This window comes from Nelusetta ayraudi, unplaced genomic scaffold (genome assembly GCF_046127955.1).
Source record: "Nelusetta ayraudi isolate G7.1 ecotype Tasmania unplaced genomic scaffold, CSIRO-AGI_Nayr_v1 ptg000048l, whole genome shotgun sequence".
Classification (NCBI taxonomy): Eukaryota; Metazoa; Chordata; class Actinopteri; order Tetraodontiformes; family Monacanthidae; genus Nelusetta; species Nelusetta ayraudi.
In genome coordinates this window covers 17,149,059-17,169,808 of record NW_027466098.1, presented here as the reverse complement: position 1 = coordinate 17,169,808, position 20,750 = coordinate 17,149,059, and the positions used below count along the sequence as shown (strand labels likewise).

General features: G+C 46.1%; 1 protein-coding gene across 3 annotated transcripts in view; it reads right to left on the bottom strand.

Annotated features, from left to right (window-relative positions):
* Positions 1-19,628, bottom strand: part of cadm2b (cell adhesion molecule 2b) — a 117,726-nt gene extending 98,098 nt beyond the window's left edge. For all 3 annotated transcript variants that reach the window (XM_076036772.1, XM_076036773.1, XM_076036774.1), the window contains exon 1: positions 19,120-19,628. In XM_076036772.1, coding sequence (XP_075892887.1) covers positions 19,120-19,180 — 61 coding nt within the window. In that variant the 5' untranslated portion in view covers positions 19,181-19,628. The remainder of the gene's footprint in view (positions 1-19,119) is intronic.
* Between the last annotated feature and the right edge of the window lie 1,122 nt (positions 19,629-20,750).

Sequence of the window (20,750 nt, the reverse complement as noted above, 5' to 3'; positions counted from 1 at the left end):
GAGTCAGAACCTCAGTCACAGGGGTATTGTCATCTCTGACAACAGAGCGCAAATAATCCTAAAAGTTCCAGGAATAAGAATAAAGAAAAAAGAAAAAAACATAAGCGTGCGCTGGATTTTGGAATAACATCAGCGGCGTTTAAACCCAGGCTATTATAAACCATTCCTTTTCAGGGGATAAGCGACTGTTCTTACCCCCGCTGCGTGTTCGAGGCGAGATTGTGCTCAAAACAAAACCAATAAGACACAGAATTTCCCTAAAGCAGCGTGTGGGTAAGACGCACCGAGGTGAGAAAGCCAGTCAGGTTCAGGAAGTTATTGAAAAGCGTAAACAAAAGTGTCAAACATGCACTCGCAGAGGCTTTTTTTTGTTTGTTTGTTTGGTTTTTTTTGGAGGAAGGTCAAATATTTCCGTGTGTGCGGATATGAGATAAAATAAGCTCAGTGTCAGCAGCATATAGCACTCTGCCAGGCGGTCGCTCGGAATCTAAGTCACATTTCACAAAAAGAAGAAACTATTTTATACGTGAGCCGTAAACAGCTCGAGGCCTCGAGTCGGATGTTGAAACGTGTTTCGAAGTCCACTCCGGCGGCCCTGAGTGGCAAAGTGAGCGTCGTTCACTTTGTGGGAAAACAAAACATAATCCGTCTCTTAGCCGTGATAATCCCACTACGAGATACATAGCACGGAGAGATACGTGGCACGCTAATTTCAATTTATAGGATGTCGAAGGACCAAAGGATTTGCTGGAAGCGGCAATACACACAATCAGAGGAGATGGAAGCAGTGGGAAGCGGCTCTGGTGGGGGCCGGCGGGGGGACACGGGCGGAGGGAAATAACTGTAAATGAACGGATAATGTCACAAAGACCGATGAGGGAAAAAAGCTTCAGCTTCCAAGAAAGAGACACTGGAGTCAGATGAATATCCCGCTTTCGGCTGAGTTGACATTCTAGGCTGTTAGGTTTAGTTTTTGAGTCCAAAGTGCTACACTTTGTTTTGATCAACACAAACTAAACACAGTAAATTGTTTTAAAATTGCTCTGATGGACTGTTATTGGATTAGCTGTGCAGAATGTAAAAAAAAAAAAAAAAACACAACAAAAACAAAAGAAAAACGCACACAATCGGTGATCATGCAGTGCCACAAGAAATATATTTGCATGAATTACACAGGCAGTGGCTGACGATAGCCCCAATGCTCCGTCAACTGTGGCGACTTCAGACAGTCGCTTCATATTGTCCTAAATCCATCACTTTTAATATTTGTGCTCATGCAGAAATGTGTGTGTGTGTGTTTGTGTGTGTTTGGAAGAAGGGGGGGGGGGGGGGGGGGGAGTTACCTCACTCATCCTATTCTTCTCCGTCTTTGAGGATTTTCTGCTGCTCTGTGCCGTTCAGACGTAAACAGCCGTCCACGTATTTCCCGGCGCGGCGCGCACGTCTTCCAACCTTCCGAGGTTTCACTTAAAAGCAAATTTCATTCTCATGCAAATTAGCAGCGTCGCCCCTTTTTACCGCTCAGCATCTTCAATTATAGCGAATGCCGTACTGTACCCCCCCCCCCACCCCCCCCTCCTCCAAGCATACAGATGAAGTGGATCAGTGTAACATGAAGGCGAAGAAATCATTGCGTCAAAAAATGATGACGAAATGTGAAACGTGCTCGTGGCCTTTGCACGCTGCGATCTCTGTTTGCACGAGGAGATCTGTCACTGCTGCAGAATGAAGACAATTAGTCACAATGACGACGAGCTGAGCACGAAACACCGTCAGGACGACGTATTTTGGTTTTACCCTGGTGAATTTTTGTTTCAGAACTTTTTTACTTTGCTGTATGCAATGTCTATATTACAATTATTATATTACATATTACAAATATTACATTATTGATATGTTCAATCATTCATTGTGTAGAATGACAAAGCTGCTTTTGGGTATTTTTCAATCTACTGGTGGTCCTTTGCAGACGGCAGTCTATGGCGCTGATGAAGTTCAGTTCAATTTTCGAAAATACAGGAAATGACACATTTTTTGGTATTACAATTGCGGAAAACATGTAATGAGGTTTAGCGTGTGAGTGTGTGTATGTGTCAGTGCCTGCTAAGCCAAATCCTGAACTCAGAGGCACACTTTCTACAATGTCAACAATGGAACATCCTAAAAGAAAGAAATGTTGTTTTTTTTTTGTTGTTTTTTTTTCACAGAGGAAATATTATAACTCCAGTATTCTGGAAATATTCTAGTCAGAAACCAACACACTCTAATTATCGGAGTTTGGAGAAGGGCCTGAAAGTTAAACTTCCAATTTCAGCAGCGCCAGTGAGTCACAGGCGAATGATCCAAGCGTATTAAGTTTACACCATTTTCTGTGTTAGCTCATCTCAGGTTGGTGGAGGGAAAAAAAGAAACCGTGGGTTACAGTCGCAGGTGTAGTTTCGACTGAATGTGGGGGAAAAAATCCCACAGGAGTCACTCAATCTGGGATAAATTCACCAAAGCCTTTTGCGAAGCTAATAATATCGTGAAAACCTACATTCCCTCTCAGTGCTCCTGTCTTGCCGGTGGCAAAAGTGGGAGTAATTCAGGACCGGCCCAGTGCACCGCAAAAGGAAGGAACATCTGAAAACGCCCTGATTGGGTTTCACTTGCGACAAAAGTGGAGCACTGGGTTTCAAGTCAGACGCAATTACAAGTTTAATCTGTGAATTATCAATTGTTCACATGATGAATTCCATTTGTATGTATATGTGCAATATGTGCAATGATTAAACCAGCTATGGTAGATGCGAGGAAGTAAAAGTGTTTCCATTCGCTTTGGCTGCACCTGGCCTGCCTGCTGATGCACCATATTAGTTTCCTCTTGCCTGATCTTTTTTTTTCCGTACATTAAATTCCACCCGGCAATTTGAGAGAAAAATAAATCTAGATACGGCAAACGCCAACCCAGGGGAGGACGAGGTGATAAGATGTCATTACACAGATAACGTGTCCACATGCAGATGTTATTACCTGGTGTGGATGAGGTCAGCGAGAGTTTAGCCGCGGCGGCCAGTTTGCATTTTGCATAAATAATGCAGCTCAGTTTCTCTCTGTCCCGGCTGCTCGCACCTCTGCGGAAAACCGCGTGTGCACAGCGTAATTGTGAGCAAAACAAGCATATGTATGTATTTTTCTTCTTTTTTTTTTTTTAGCGATGTACGTTGTTAAAAGTAAGACAGAAACATCCCTACCCAGCGGTTCTGAACGTGTTTCAGCGAGAGATGAGATTTGTTTTCCCCAAACTAACTCTTTACAGTGCAGCTTTCAGCCCCTTTGGGAGTATTTGGGGGTATGGAACAAACCCTCAGACTAGATTGATGATATCTGCTTGAGTCATATCAGCACTTCCAGGCCGGCGTCACAGCAATGGTTGTGTATATTACACAAAGCAATTGTGTCCTGAGAGCAGACTTCTACATCAAGCGAGCAGCCAAAGAGATTGTTCAGTTGAGGCTGGAATTGTCCGTATAAATCAGTCTGTCAAGTTCACATCTGCTCTTCGTCCAACACATCTTTTGTAATCTAAGACTGCAGCACTTGGTGCAAATGTAGCCTAATTCCCATCAGGATTCCAAGAAAAAATAAAGCATTTGGGTCCGTACTCGCACTGCACAATTTGACATCATCTGTTTAAGAGCGGCTGTGACCCTTTCAGACCCCGGTGAGCAATTTTCTGGAGTCCACTGCGACCGGCCATTTGGCTGGACTGACTGAGCTGCAGCCTCAAAAAAACACAGTCTTCACAAACCTGTGAAATTGCCGACCAGGTTCTTTTTCCTCACCACACAAAAGCCTCATACAAGTATGTGTCCATTTGAAAAGTGACTGTCTCCAGCTTTCTGCCGCGACTCCATACGGTTCCTGTATTTATGGGGCGATGAGGCCTGCTCCCGGTGTTCAGAGTGGTCATTATCTGAGGGATGCTGCAGCTCCAGTAGTTAAGGTCACCTGGTACACACCAGACTGGAGGATAGCAAATGTGTAATCATCCCCGAGCCCACAAAAAGCAGGGTCTTTCCAGACTGGCCATTATAAAAGCTTATTGAAGGGTCCATCCTGACTTCATATCCTGCTATTTCAGCGGCCACTATCTAAAATAGTTCATCTTTGGTCTGACTTTATCGCAGAAAGCAGACAGAGCTGTCAGCGGTGGTGGGGAGACAGGACTTTTAGTCAAAGTTCACAGGGGAGGAAAAAACTGGCACCTGGTCTCATTAGTTTCACTTTTTACCTTTTCTCCAAACCGGCATCGACCTGCTCATTAACACAGAGGTTAATGTGTTTTCTGTCAATGGGCAGAGCAGCAAAAAATAACTGTCTATAAAGCACTGCAATAATTAATCACTGCCGTAGCTCGCTGGGAATGGTTCGCATCGTACGATGACAGCATTTTGCTTGGCCTTTTCGACCAGCAGGGGGCAGCGAGCGCGGATACCTGCAGGTATTGGTTTCAGTGCAGTTGACTGAAGTCTCCAGTGGCCAGTGGGCGTGCGTTGGTATTTTTCTGTTTACTTGGAAAGAGCGTCAGCCTGCTGACGGCAAGTCTTCATCTCGTGAGTGCGTTTCACTTTGTCGCTGTAAAAACTGCAATTGGAAAAGCGGGTGAGGCAAGCCAGCGGAAAAAACATGGCTAACATGAGATGACATCACACCAACACTGTCGATCCATCGTATTGTTCTGATGAATCATTTTTACACATTTGCAAACGTCAACTTTGAACGTATCAAACCTGCACACACTAAACGTCACACGAGACATTCCAAAGAAAAACTGATGACGTCTCCAATCATGGCTTCTGTAAAGTTCAAGCGAAATTCAAAATTCAACACCAGTGGGGAAAAAAAATGTGCTTGGAGCAGCGTGAGTGAAAGCCGCCTTGTTGTATCCCACTGTATGCAAACACCGCTCGACGCCGAGAAACACAAAATTTTCAGCTGCGGGAACAAGACGAGAAAAACAGATTTGGCTCCGAGGGGATTTTAAGGTGTGAGAAAGCGAGTACAAACACGCTGGCGCAGTGTGACGGACTCGACACATTTTTAATAATTTTCCAATTGCCTTCCAAAGAAATGAAAACAATTTTGCTTTGGTAGTTTAGTTTATGACACGGCAGCAAAGGAGACGTATGCGTACGCACGGATTGGCTACATAGTGAATATCTTATATAAATGACCATTTCCCAAGCGTCACAAAGCATCACAGACTTCGACCATCTTGCTCTCACGTTTACAGCGGAGGCCGGTTTATTTATGGTAACCAGCAACATGTTCTCTTTCTTTCTTTCTTTCTTTCTTTTTTGAAGCGGCATGCACATCCATCCCTCTGTTTTCCTCTCCCTAGACAGAGCTAAAGAGGATTCGAATCTTGAAATGAAGAGCAGTAGCAAAAATCATCAGAATATTCATCAGAATTATTTTTCAGGCACCGTGACAAAACACCTCCCACCTCCCAAAGCAAACAATGCTGGGCTTTTTATTCTCCGTTTCCACCTGGGTTTGACACAACGTTCCTCATTCTGATGTTTGATTCTGTCATTCTGAAAGAATAATTGCAAAATAAAAGGGGGGGGGGGGTGAGGGGGAGTAATATGATGTCGATTTTCTAAGGATAATGACCTCATTGAAATGACAGTAGTCTGATGAAGATATCAACAGCAAAGCCAGCAACCCACACCTACAACACAAAGAAAAATAATTCAGCCTTAACAATATCTTCCTTCTCAGCAGCCAAAAGCCTGCTAAGGACACTTATTAATTACAGAGTGCAAAGTCCACCTGTCTCTCATCGACACAAATTCCTCAGAAATGTTTGTCAGTTATGAAAGCGGGAAACCTGTAATTGCTTTCTTTATTCTTATTTTCTAATGAACTTTCTGAAACTGTTTTCACAGCACCGGCAAACACCTGCTGCTCTGATTGGAATTTGATTAATAGCATTCAGAAAAGGAAGATCAGCAGCTGCATCTCTTTTATTTAAATATATAAAAAAATTAAAAAAAAAAAAAAAACATTTCAGATTGACACCGAGTGAAAAACTACCGGCTGCAGTTTTCATCCATAATTTCATCACTGGCCGAGTAACGGCTCACGCACGCCTTTATTTTGCGTTGAAACGCCTCGTGTGGGACTGAATGTCCTCCCCAAGATCCAGACTGTCGGGTGGTCGTGTGGCTGCGACTCGGCGGCAGACTGCTGACACGCGCTCGGCCTTAATGACAGACGCTGCGGTGGCGGCGGCCGCCGCCGCTGGGATTGATCAAACAGCGACCTCCTGCTCCTGCGCGCCGTGATGGATTCTCGTCGTTAGCTCTCTCCGCTCAAAGAAGTGCTTCCCATGTCTCATTTCCTCTGACAAATATTAGGCGTGCGACTACTTTTCTGGCCTTAAACCATCTTTGCACCCCTGTGCACCCCCGCTGCTTCTGTTTGCCGACGTTAAGCGCGCAAGTCGCAAAGGTTTAATTCAACAGTTTAAGGGAACCACCGTATGCAGTTCATACAGTGCAAATGTATTTGGCTTGATACAACTGGTTGCACGTTTAAAAAAAAAATGTAATTAAATGTGCCTCATTGGTTCTTAACAACTTCAAAATAATCCAGCGCTAAGAGCATAAAATCTCTCTCATTTTTTTTTTTTTTTTTTTAGCTAAATGAAAGCAAAAAGCAACTTGCAAACATGCTGCTCAACAGCGTCTGCAACTTTGCTGCCAGCCAGAGAGTGGAGGCACGGTTGGTGCCAGCCAAAACAATTCAAACTGAAACAATAAAGCCCCGGGGTAAAGAATAAACAGCTCTGAACGCACACAGCGAGAGCACACACACACACACACACACACACAAACACACACACACACTCAGGCAGGTGGTGAGGAGACGCTTTCCCACGGCTTTGTCTGCCGTCGATGGAAAGCCGCCTCGCTGAGGCGGCTCGTCCATCTTTGCTAATTGCGGCACTCCGAACGGGGAGCCCGCTCGTGCTCAGCCTCGTTTCTAAAGCGTTTCCTGTCGATCGGTGAGGCCTCGTCCCACCTGCCGGATCCAGAAATGGTGCCTGCGAGGAGGCGTTATCGAGTCCAGCTCGCGACGCTTTGCATGAAGCGAGTCGGCCTCCACTCTGAAAAGATGCATTAACCCCTGTGACGTTTTTGCAGTCAGGTGTTGCACAAAGGACGTTGCACAAAGACGTCTCGCCGCTTCCTCACTTGCTCCTGTTGGCTGAGCACATTTCATTTATTTCATTATCTGTTTCTTTGCTTGCTCTGCGGCTCTAAGTGCAAGCGGCGTTCTCCTCCATCGACATTCAGCACAGACTGCCTGCATTTCTTTATGAGGAGACCAATTTCAGTGTTTGTTTGTTTTTTTTTTCTTTCCTTTCCCTTTTCTTTTATTTTTTTCACCCCCGCACCCACCACCTCCACTTGCAATTATGCCAAGTTTCCGAATCCACGTCGGAGCTTCAGAGACCCGCGTGAAAGAAAATAAGGAATTTGGAGGGGGAAAAAAGCTCAGGGTTTTTCTGTTTTCCTTCCAAACTTTGAGATTTTGTGTCGCAAACGTCTATTTATTTTTCGGCTCTTCTGCACCGAAGATCTTTGCCAAATTGAGACCAAATACAAAAAATACAGTCATCAAATAAATTGAAAGATCTGTCAAGATCAGCTTAGAAAATCTGTTTCAATTCTGTTTACAGACAGGCAGGCAGACAGACAGACAGACAGACACGTCATTGTATAAAACATCTTATTATTCTCCTCATATACCTCCATCATATCCAAACCCTTGTTGAGTGACTGCCTGTGTGTTTCACGTTAGCATTTTAATCTCTGGACGGCAACATATGGATGGGTGAAGGGGAAGCAGCCTTTGGTGAATGATATAGGAGGATGCATACGGCTACAAAGGACAGGAGATACAATCATCTGGGAACAAGGGGACGCGTCTCGTGCCGAGGCGTCTCTGTCAGGTGCTTCTTCCAGAACGTCCCTGAGCTTCAACAAAGGCTTGTGTTTGCCGCTCTCGTGCCACAAAGGGAGCCGGGTCCGCCGACATCCAGCGGCAAAATTATCAGATTTAATTGCCGGCAGGAAACAAACAGATTGAAGTGATGCGTGCAAGTTTTTTTTTTTTCCTTGGGAAGGCCGTCGAGCGCTCGTCACGTAGCGGCGCTGGAGGGCGAGCGGAAGCAAAAAAAACCTCATGGGGGAAAATGTCACGAAGCGCTGCCAGACTTAAAGACGGTCCTAATTAGCCTCCTCTTTGTTAGCTTTTTACAGCGGGCGCTCTTTAAGTTGGCCTGTCTTCAAGTTGCTGAGCAGTTTTATTTCTTTTGTTGTGGTTTTTTTTTTTTTTTTTTTTTTTTCCGTCTCGCTCTTATGAAAGCAGACACATTAAAATCTAAGTACACCGGAGGCTTCCAGGCGAAGTGAATGCGTCCGTCGGTCTGTCTGCCTGTCTGCCTGTCTGTGCATGATGGCCTCTGTGTTGGCTGGGCGCCTCGCCTGCACCCTGCGACGGCTCCCTCTGACCTGAGAGATGTCGCGCGGGATGTGGGAGAAGAGAAACGTTTTCATTTCTGCCTAAAACAAACAATTAGAATCTTTTCAACCTGCTTGGGTGTCTTTTTTTTTTTTCTTCTGCCGACGTTTTTATTCATTTTCAGCTCCTGTGATTCGGCACTGTGAACGAGGTATATCCAGTCACGTCGGCGCTAAACGAAAAAATAAAATAGCAAAAAAACGCTGCTGAGGAAATAAATCCCCATTACTTTGCTGCTTACGAGTCGATGGGAACGCGTGACTTAATGCAGCGAGCGATCAACTTTCCTAAGATAGTGCAACAGAGCCTCCTTTATCTGGAGCTCAGACGTCCAGGCCGACTGCTCGACTGAAGGGGGGCTTTATGAGCGCAGCCACTCACTGGTGCCAAATCCCATCGACTGCGCGCCACTGATGAAATTTCTGTGTTAAGCACACCAAAATAGAAAAACGCTGACGCAGAGGGCGGTGCATAATGCGGATGCATTAACAGAATTCGACGAGAGGGGAGCGAAATATCGACGCCGACCTCTGGCACTTCCTCTTCGAACAGGACGGATTTTTGGTTTGTGAGCAAACAAACAAACAAACAAACAAACAAACAAACACACAAACACAGGGGAGGAAAAAAAAAAGTAGTATTAGAATCATGCAGAACTCCAACATGTCCAGTGCAACGCCGAGGTTTATCCAGCTTACATAACTCAAGGCAGCCGCTTCCGGATCGGAGCGGCTGCCAGGTGTCGCATCTCTGAAAGTCAATCACTCCGTTTGGAAGACTCCCAAAAACGCACAACAGACGCAGCGCAGGACATTTATTATGATTACAACATAATGATCCTCTCAATATTTCACGGCTGACATTTTGTGCTCAGCGCCTTGCCTGAAAACATCCCACCCCTCCCCACCCCCGCAACTTAAATATTCCGCCCTGGAAAAATCTCCTCTGCGGATGTAATATAACACAGTGAAAAACAGTGCACAAAAATACGCACAAATATAATCAGTGACAATATTAGATTGCACGTACTGGCTGAGGTGATGTGAAGTCACTTTTTTTCCTCGAAAAGATGAGGTGAAAAAGAGATGGTCACATGACCGCAATGAGATTCAGACACCCCATCCGCAATCGGCAGAAAGCCACTTCAGGTCTGAGACAGAGATCGGCAAAGTTCAACACCGCAAAAAGGCATAAAATGAAGTAGAGGCTTCACTTCGGACACACTTCTGAAATATGGAAAATGCATGAAGCCCAGGGTGAACAGCCTCCTACCAGCCTCCCAACACCACCGCCGAATTTGCTACTTCGATGAAAACATCTTTTTTTTTTTACTCCGTTCTATGTGTAGATTATATTCAAATCGGGTTGAAGTCTTTTTTTTTTGTAAGACTTTCTTTTAGGTCTGTTTACAGCAGATATCAAAGTGCGATCACTTGCAGCACATTTTCATTTGGTCCGCGGTGGACCACAACTGCATTTGCATAGTTGAAACAGTGAACATCGTGATGCATTAAAAACACAAACTCCTAAGCACAGGAAGTTGCAAGTCAAAGTTTGTTCTGTACGCTGATGTTTTAAGAAAAGTTGAGTTCATGCTGCTTACTGAAACTGAACTTTATTATAACAATTACTCTCTAGGTCTATTTTTTTTTCAATTGTTACTCAAGTACAAGTGGATTTGTTCAAAGACATAAAGTTCTGGAAGCAGTTTAGACAAATGTGTCCGCAGGGGAAACAAAACAAATGATATTTTCTTTTCTTTCTTTTTTTAGGAGTGTTATTCATTACCATTGTTTTTTGGGATCATCGTTTGTAAAGAAGGAAAAACAAACAGCTCATTTTCTCCTTTTATTGCTTTTTGTTTTGCTTTGGGGTGTTGCATAGACCACTTATTTGCACTCTTTTCAACTCCTACGTTAACAACAATTCTTTCGCACCTGTAACATGAGATGATTTAAGGTGATAATTGAAATATAGCCAATACAATAATGCCTCATTTTCAACACTTCTGGATTTTGAAACAGGAAACCATAGAAAAATGACTAAAGCCACCAACACTTTGTCCCTGATGTGGACACTTACAATCCCACAGATCGGAGTGAGAGCACAGAGCTGTAATTTGCAGTTAATCCTCTGCCCTGAGAGATTTTGCGAAAAACAGACAAATGCCATTTACTCATTATGACCACACCTGCAATTAGTTCAATTACAAATTTCCAACTTCAATAATTATCAGGATCTATCAGCATTAACCCGGTACGCCAGATGGAATGTTTTTTTTCCGAATCCCCCTGAATTTATTTCGTGTGCCCATCTGGTGACGAGCCGAAAAGTCCCATTCGAAATAGAGGAAATGGATTATTGGACAAAACCCCCGTTCACCGTATTCAAAGCAAACCAGTCACATCTTTTTTTAATTTAATTACTGTTAATCCATGTAGCTACAAAAAGGCATGAATCACTGTCACAATGTGCCAGAGCTGACTGGGAGAAAAAAATGAACTTTGTCACCAAGAGGAAATCCTTCTGCGAGGTTCTTTGGTACCACCAGGTTCTTATAAGACAGCTACACAGTAACATCCGCTGCTGCGCGGCCGGTGTCTTCAGCTCCAAGTCTTGCAGTAACTTTCTGTACATCATCTTTTACTTTTAAGTGTAGCTTGCAGCAGCAGCCCCCGTGGCTGGAAGGGAGACGATTGGTTACGTAATGTTAGGATCAAATGAATGTACAACTGGAACAAGACTTCGGCAAGAATTTCAGAAGTGAAATCTTTAGTAATCAAGCTGCTTTTCAATGTCTCTTTTTTATTATTTGGCCTGGGCATTCAGACCAGCGCTAGCATAGCTGAGGAGACAAAAAAAATGCACTTTCAAAGTGTAAATCAAGTGCCGTGCAGGTGAATCCTGACACATGCAGCAGCTTTCAAACATGTCGAACAGAAATAATCAAGGTAAATCTTGTGAAAACATACAGCGCTAGTCTCCTTGGCAGCAGACAGTCTTCCTGTGTTTCTTCTATTGTGACTTTTTAAGTGTAGCTTGCAGCAGTCGCTTCGTGCTCCTGTCACACCTCAAAGGGAGCTGATTGGTTACATAATGCCTGGGCCGATGGAAAATTCAACTGCGGCTTGGCTATACGGAAAGATTTGGGAAGAGAAATCTCAGCAGCCAAGCTGATCGATGTCTCTCACGTGGCTTTGTAGCAACATAGCTGCAGGTCATAATAGCACATTTAGCACGTAGCACTCTTCAAACCGCCGTTCAAGTGTCGTGAAGGTGAGTCCAGAACACACCGCAGCTTCCCAATGGGTTCAACCCAGAAAATCATTGTAAATCTGATCAAGAGCATTTCTCCTGTTACAACTCTTATGTGTCGCTACCTGCTTTTGTCACACCTCAGCGGAGGCTCGCTGGTCACATTATGCTCGGGCCAACTGAGACTGCGATGGAAGCCTTGGCCTGCTCAAGATATCAGAAGAGAAATTTTTGGCAATCTCGCAAACCTCTGAAGGTGACTTTTGCACGTAGCTGTATAGCAGCGTAGCTGTATAGCAGCGTAGCTGCGGGTGATAACACGAAATAACACATTCAGACTGTCATTCAAGAGTCACGCTGGGAAATCCCGACATACCGCAGCTCTCCACGCCAACGGCCGAAAATCAGCCGCACTTGCCCAAGTAAATATTCAGCCATCTGGGTAACGGGTCCAAGGCGAAAGCGGCGCTTGGGTTTTTTTGAAATAATAACTCAGCCGCCCGAGATCTCGTGCACGTGCATTCCGATTTCATCTCACTGGTCCTTTCAGAGATCTTTGAACGCTGAAGCCTCTCCAGGAGCCCGAGATTGATACGAGCACACGCTGCTTTTGCCATTTTCCAGAGAGACCAATTCTTTCGAAAACCCTTCATTGGCGAGCTTACCCACACGCGCGGTTGGGGTGGGGGGGGGGGGGGGGGTGGGGGGGGCGATAGAGGGGGCAAAGCATGTAAGAGCCCTATGACAAAGAGCATGGCTAAGGGAGAATGACAGCGCGGCGTATAGCCGCGGCAGCCAGCAGCTAATCTTTAAGCCTGTTCCCCCACTTCTCCGAGCACATTTGCCTCTGGCTCGGGGCTTATCCCTACAGATGTATATCTGTCAACAGAAAGCAAGCATGGCAGGAGCGGCTCTTTTGGAGCACATTTGTCCCCTTTACTGGATTATTCAATTGCGCTAGTATGCGACGGCGACGGCGGAGCCAGAACTTGACAGCTGGGAGACGCTGTGCGGGGATAAACGAACCCTCGGCGGGAAGGAAACAGGTATCCTTGAATGTAAACCACCTTCTGCTGGCATATTTGGTGCTCAGCTTCTGCCCGCCGCCTGTTTATTCCAGCCCAGAGGAGGTGTCCCTGTTTGCGATTGTCACGCTATGCAACGTTTGGGGGTTAAATTGAGACAAATATGAGTTTGGCTTTAATTGAGTCAGGACTGCGAGGTTCCAGGTTGAGCTTCATTATAAATCAAAGTACCCAGGAAGTGAACGATTTCCATGTTGTATTTTAGGCCGGAAAAAATTAAATCAAAATCCGACAAGGTGTGACATTTTGAATCCTGCGCACCTCAATCCCTGCTGCAGATTCTACTGATCATCCTGCAGGATTGTCTGACTATTGAAAGCCCGTCTGTGCTGGGTTAACTTTGCTAATGCCGCTTTGGTAACATGCCGCAGTTCTCAGTCCGTTAAATGCAAATAAAAAATGTTTAAATAATGCATACTGTTTCAAAACAGGGAGCGCAGCATTAATATTCATGGATGTCTTTGTATATTGATTCTCATTTTTAAGGAGCTTTGATCTGAATTCCATATGTCTACATGTTGCTTCTTCTTCTTTTTTTTTTTACAAACAGATGCAAGAGAATTCTACGTACAGAATAAATGTCATAATTTTGAGACTGAACTTTGGGGAACAAAAATACCCCCCAAAAGGACACGGCGGTTACGAATCCATCAATCTTTTAGTGAATGCAGTGTTGACACTGAAAACACTTATTTTCCTCCAACACAAACTTCTCAGTGGAAAAATACAAAATTTTACTGGTCCACAGTAAGCACTAATATAAAGTGAATGCTATAACTATCACCTATTATCCAGCCTGTGAATATTCTCACTAAGCCTTGCACCACCAAAAGGAAATGGACCGCTTCCAAACTCAGTCTATATCGAATTACTGCTCAACTTTAACGGCATGGCACTTTCATTGAAAGTGTGAAGAGTAAAGAAAACGCTTATAGGCTTTTGTTTCTGTTTAAGAAATGTATTCTATTTCTATACTCTTAAAGGACAACACTGTTTTCCTAGAGGGGGTTTTCAACTATTACTCTGCTCTTTTGATATTTATTCTGCAACAAATTGCTGATATGGAATCTGAAGAATGGCAGTCTTTCTCTTAACACCGCTAACAATAACCTCACAGGCAGTTATGTATCGTTATGTGCAGAGAGGAAGAATTGATGGATTCTTAAAGCTTAATATTTAAGAAAAATATAAACTGTTTATGATATTTTAGTAATTCTGAAGGTTCCCCTCACGTTCCACCTCAATCTGACTGATAAGCAAAATTGTTTTTTATTCCCAATTTTTGATTTTCACCCTCCTTTGTCTCTTTTTCTTCAGCGATTTGTATGTATGTGGTTTTTCTAGCTGATTATATACATAAAAACGACCCATGTCTTTTACTCTTTCCTTTCCCCAGCTCATTACTTCCCCCACATGTCACGGTCAAACACGCACACCGACGCTCAAATGTCAAATGCAGGTGGCACTTTCCTCCTTTTTTTTTTTTTCAAAATGTCTGAGGAAGATAAGGAATGATGAAAGCCCACGCGCTCAAACAAAGGAAAACGTAGCCTTGGTGGAATGGGAGCTGTTTTGCCCCGGCAAGAAAAAAAAAGAATAAAAAAAAAGACAAAAAGTGATGAAACACTCGAGTCGAGGCAGCGTCAAACTGAACGAGGAGAGTGGGCCGCGGGCGAACGCGGGACATAAAAAAAAGGAAAAAGAAAATTCGGAGGCCTCTGACACCATCAACCCACAGGTCCGCAAAGAGCCTGTAAGTATAGCCATATCACATGGCTAATTAGCATGAAAAGACAGGTTGTCTCCTCTCCTGCTAACTGCCTTTGACAAGTCTGCCAGGGTGTCAGTGAGATATGCTACGATGGCTCTGGTGCAGTGATACAGCAGCGCCGCCACGCACTCACAGGACCCTCCCGCAGGTGCACATGTGTGGTGCAGGTGCACATGTACGGCGGTGCGGCCGCGGCGCCTATATACACCGTCAGCGCTCACAATAAGCGGGCGCTCCCTGGATTAGGTCGACGGTACATAAGAATTAATCTGTCACTACTGAATATTAAACACCGAGGCGGTGTCCACTCCATAGGCTGCGAGCTATAGATAAGCGGGCGCCGGCAATAAGCAAAGTACTAATGGTGCGCTTGTTCTGCAAAAAAAGGATGAGCCTGCATGAAATGACTCGCGGCATTATGGGGCGAGCGGAGCTGCTGCTGATGCCGAGGTCTCCTGTATCACTGCAGCACGACGCAGCCTGCTGCAATTTAACTATCGATTCAGCTGGGATCGCGCGCCACTTGCAAGCACTCCCATTAGCCATGCCGAGCTGGTCGCTTTTAATTGGTCGGTTTTTTCCTCAACAGCACCGATAGCTCACATCCTGTTTTGCTTTGTTGATGTTGTTGTTGTTGGGTTTTTTTAAAGTCACCTCTTGTGCAAAAAAACACAACCTGGTACGCCAGATGGAATGTTATAACACACCCATCTGGTAAAGAGACCAAAGAAATCGTTTGGAAAGAACTTGGAAGGTGATTGGGTAAACCGTCTGTTTATCGCGTTCGAGCGGGCGAATCAGATTTGCTGCTGTTACTTTAGCCAGGTAGAGGCGCAGGCTGGAGGCTTTCTATTGGTGCAGGGCACAACAGGAGCCACTATTTGTTCTCAAAGCCGGTCGGGAGGAAGTCGAAAGCATCATTTCCCCCGCGATAAGCCTTCGGTGCTGCTTTTTCTTTTTGTTGTTGTTGTTGTTCTCTTAATGTGGAAATGTGAAAAATTCATTGGGTGCTGATTAAAGCGACCCTATGGCAGCATCCACGCTAATCTTTCCAACAGCAGCCATTGTTTACAACGCACAGCTTCTTCTTCTTCTTCTTCTTCTTCTTCTTCTGCTTCTTCTTCTGCTTCTTCTTCTTCTTCTTCTTCTTCTTCTGCTTCTTCTTCATCGTCTCCTGCCTTCTTCGTCTTCAGCCGGCTTCTCTTGCTTGCACCTCTCGCCTGTTTATACGTTAAAAAAAGGAGCTCTTTTATCCACCCAGGCATTGTCTATTACCGCTTATAGGAGGGGGAGGGGTGCCACCCTGGACGAGTCACCACTTCATTGCAGGGCCGTGCTGCTTGGCTACAGAATCTGAGGCAATTTCAAAATGGATTGAAAATGCTTTTCATTGAGGAAACGCTGGAGATGGATGATAGCGATGGCATTTTCGGAGTCGAGATGCAAGCGATCTGGCTGCCGTGCAAAGTTAAAGAAATACATCAGCAGCCAATTCAAAAGGCCCCCGGTCAGCGCTCCCAGATGCACAACTTCTGCTAGTATATACGGACCTCAATTCAGTTATGTGGCACATGTATCCAATAATTGGCCCAGATTCACAGTTTAACTGCAGGTTCTGCGGTAAAAGCGCGACCATGTCAATAACAAATTTAGAGGGCTGAGCAGATGCGCGTGGCCCGGCCGCTCTCGCAGCGCTTTTTCCTCGCTGGGCTGTGGGAGCGCGTTGCCCAGGGCGTTCTTAGTTCATGTGCCTAAACTTCAGGCACACGGCATCAACATTTTAAAGCGACTCTTGAAATAGGAGCAGCCTTGGCAGGGTCCTTGGACGAGACGATCGCACTCAGCAGGCTCTCCACCGTTACACCATGATATCAGATCACTTTTAAACTGGGCTGCTGGTCGCTGATTCTGTCGATGAATAATAAACAACAATATTCTGTTGCTTTTTCACCTCCTGATATGATTTGATTTATGAAACCTCAGCGCAGGGAAAGGACTCCGCCCCCTCCTACATGAACAGATATTGAATTTGCATTGCGCTTGAGTTGTTAATAGGGTCTACTACAGTATACGATGACTATAGGTTTCTATTTAAACGTATTCTTTATGGTGTTTCTGCAACAGATCTTCGAAGGTTAAAAAACGTGATGGGCTCAATTGCATTTATTTGCTCCTCTGCTGCATTAGAAAAGCAGACGTCTTTTTTTTTCAATTTAGGTAAAACTGGGATCATGGAAAGTCGGCAATGCCGTCCTGTGATTCCTTGCAACTTGCACTCCCAAGCACCATTAACAACACACTTGCACCCCATTGGTGAAAGACACAACTAAATCCATACCACGTTTACTAGTATTTGCCCATTCTGTGGCTCGTCACTTTGCCGATAGGTCGTCAATCCCGATGTGATTTTTGCTAAAAAAAAAAAAAAAAAGCCTTTTCCCCTGGCCTTATGAACTTAAAACATGCAGAATCATGCATGATTATTTAACGCCGAACATGAGTCACCGTGCAGAGGGCAGAGTGCGGGGGCAGCGTTTAGGGCTGATGTGGCCGGGTACGCCGTTGCATCATCACAGCAGCGTGGACGCCTCTTAATGGCAGCAGTCTGATGCAGGTTGGCGGGGAAACGAGACGTCCGGGATGCAAAAAGCTGCACGCCCAGGCAAACAAAACCACAAACTTATTGAGGAATACGTCAGCCCGGCAGATTGAATACCGTGAAGAACGACGCCGCCGCTTCAGTTCCACTCTCTCGCTTTGCACTGTGTGGTCTTGAACAGCCTCCAGCCACCTAAGACTAAAAATGTTTGACTGAAATGGGGGCTAAATTTAGAGTTTGTGACGCAACGAGGAAAATGTGAGCAGCCCCTAAATTATCAATTCTTCAGAAATCTCACCAGAATACTTTTGAATGACAAAAAGATGAGTGGAAGGAACAAAGGCACCTCTCAAGACTCCCCATGATCCCATTGCCGCGCACTCCGCGGATGATCACATGGGACAAAGTCTTTGTCTCCTCTTTGATTCGGGGAGCTTCCTTGACACAAAACCCTCTGTCGGTCCCTCCTTCCCCTCCTCCCCCCCCCCCCCCCCCCCCCGCCTCCTCGACCCACCACCCCACCCCGCTGCAGGCTCTTGCGCGTGTCTGCGCGCTGGTCGCCTACAGGGCGGTGGCTGCGCAAGTCAAGCATGCCCGAGGACGAGGAGGATGAGGAGGGGGGGTGGGGGGGGCAGGACGGTCTGCGTGGAAGTTGATGGGGAGTTGTCACTAGGAGATGCCGTCACGAACCCTCCCCCCTGCAACTTTTGGAGGGGAGTGGTGGGAACCGGGAGGGTGCGTGCGTGCGTGCGCGCGCGCGCGATCAGCATGCAAGCGCAACACTCCCGGAGGACGCGTCGGCACAACGACACGCTCACGTGTACATACAGACAGCGCGCGTGCGTGCGTTGCCTCTACAGCGCGCGAGCTGCAGACGACTTGTCACGGCTGATGCAAAAACTAAATTTAAAAAAAAAAAAAAAAAAAGGTGGAAGTGTCACACTCTGAAAATAGGGGAGCGATGCTGGAAGATGACACGCAAAAATGAAAACGCACATCGGCGGCCAGTGTGTGTGTGTGTGTGTGTGTGTGTGTGTTTTCTGTGCGCGCGCGCGTGCGTCATCTCCAAAGGGGCACACAACTGGCTGGCAGGACAAACAGGGGGGGGGGGGCTGCAGGCGTCTGATCCGCAGCCGGATATTTTGTCTCCTCTTCGCACATCACTGGGTGGTGGAGGGTGGAGGGATGGGGGTGCATAAAATGCGCCATCCAAGTTGCCTATCTGCACGTGCACGCACGCGGAATAAACTTGTGCGCCCGCGTCGGTGGTGTAGCTCTCTCTCTCTCTCTCTCTCTCTCTCTCTCTCTCTCTCTCTCTCTCTCTCTCTCTCTCTCTCCTCGGCTGCGCAAATAAGATGAAAATTAAAAAAAAAAAAAAATACAAAACGCTCAACTTCCGCGCATTCCAGCACAGCGGGCTGCTCCCTGACAGCCGTCCTGCATGTGGCCGAACACCGCTGCGCAGAACACACACGCGCGCGCGCGCGCACCGCGACCATGAGCAGCATCTCTCATCAGTTCCGAGAGAAGAAAGGCAAGAAGGAAGAAAGAAAGAAAGAAAGAAAGAAAGACAGACAGAAAGAACGACTTTGCAACTCGCATGTGACGCGTCCGCAAACACACCAGTCACACTTCACGCAGCCCACAGGAGCACCAACACAACAAGCAGCACAACCTCTACCACCACCAACATCAACACAACCAGCACCACAATCAGAACCAGAACCAGCAGCAGCGGCGGCGGCGGCGGCGGCGGCGCCACCTCCTCCACCTCCACCTCCTCCACCTCGCAGCAACACCACGCCCGTCTTCCCCCGCGGCAGCATCCTCACCTTTCAAGACGTCCGCGCACAGGCCGTACAGGATGAAGATGAGGTGCTGCTTGACCATCATATTCGTCTCGTCTTTCTCGCTCAGCGAGACCCGTCACAATGTCACGGCGACACTCCACTCGCGTCTGTCTCCGGCTTCCTTCCTTCCTTCCTCTCGCTCGCTTCTCTCTCTCTCTCTCTCTCTCTCTCTCTCTCTCTCTCTCTCTCTCTCTCTCTAGCTCGTCTTGACGTCGGGATGGACTTATCCAGGTAGACGGCGCAGGGTTTCTTCTCTCTCTCTCTCTCTCTCTCTCTCTCTCTCTCTCTCTCTCTCTCTCTCTCTCTCTCTCTCTCTCTCTCTCGGACTGTGAGCGGAGTTTTTACATGGATGAACTCCGCCTGTTTATTTTTTTTTTTCCCTCCTTCTCCTCTCGCGCGGTCCCGGTGTGTTCGGTGGGCTGTTTGATTTATTTGCGCTGATCCGGGCGGAGGGGCAGCGGCGGTGAGTGGCAGTGTGGCAGGACGGCACAGATGCTCGTCGGCAAAGTGCAGCTCCTACCTCCCTTTATTGCCTTTTCTGTTCGACTCGCTGCGGCGAGCCAGAGTCCCGCCCACGCGTTTTGACTAATGAAGACGCTCCGGTGGAGAAAACACCTCGAAATAGTTCTGATCTCCCCCATAAAACTGTCAAAACAGTTGCAAGAGGATGTGATGTGACACAGCTCCTGTTGTTGTTGTTGTTGTTGTTGTTGTTGTTGTTGTTTTGTCATTCTGCAATCACGTCATCTCTTACAGCAAACGTGATTGTTCCGAAATCTGTCAAGTATTGAATTTATAAAAGAGAGAGAGAGAGAGAAAAAAAAAAGAAGAAACAAAAACATTGCCATAGCCCAGAGAGTTGTGGGTTCGATTCCCTGGTGGAGGTTGCATCCCACAATCCCAAGACGTCCACATCTGGTTGGCTGGTATCGCCACTGAATTGCAACTGCGCATGGTTGTTTGTCTATCTGTCTCACTTGTCCAGGGTGCAGCCCTGCCTACAGGACGGTTGTGGAGATCAGATGAATGGAAAAAAAAAATGTCAACCAGCGATTAGCGCTGTCGCCTCGTGCAAAGAAGGTCGCAGGTTGGGCGGAGAGTTTTTTTCGGCTCAGCCTGCGTGTTTCCCCCTTGCATGCAAGCATGCAAAGTAGTCTGATTGGAAACACTCTACTTCCAAACTTTCTACACTGCAGATAGATACTGAGGACATCAGATATGTGAGCAAGTTATATGTATATATGCAGCAAAGAAAAACACGATAAATAAGTCTAAATCTGCTTTTTATGAGAGGCGGCTATTTTGAAGAATTGAAATATGAAACGTGTTTGAGTTATTTTAGACTTTTGTTGTTTCCTACATAATTCCACGTGTGTTCATACGTAGTTTTGATGCCTTCAGTGACAAACTGCAATGCCAATAGTGAGAATGAAAGAAAAGACATGAAATGCACAGGGTGTGTCCAAACTATTAACTGGTAGTGTAAGTGCAGATGGCTGTCTGTCCCTGTATTGGACTTGCCGTGGGTGTGTCTCCAGCCTTCACGCTAAGATAGCCAGGATTGGCTCCAGGACCTTGGAGGACAGTGAGAACAGGATAAGCAGTGATAGGAA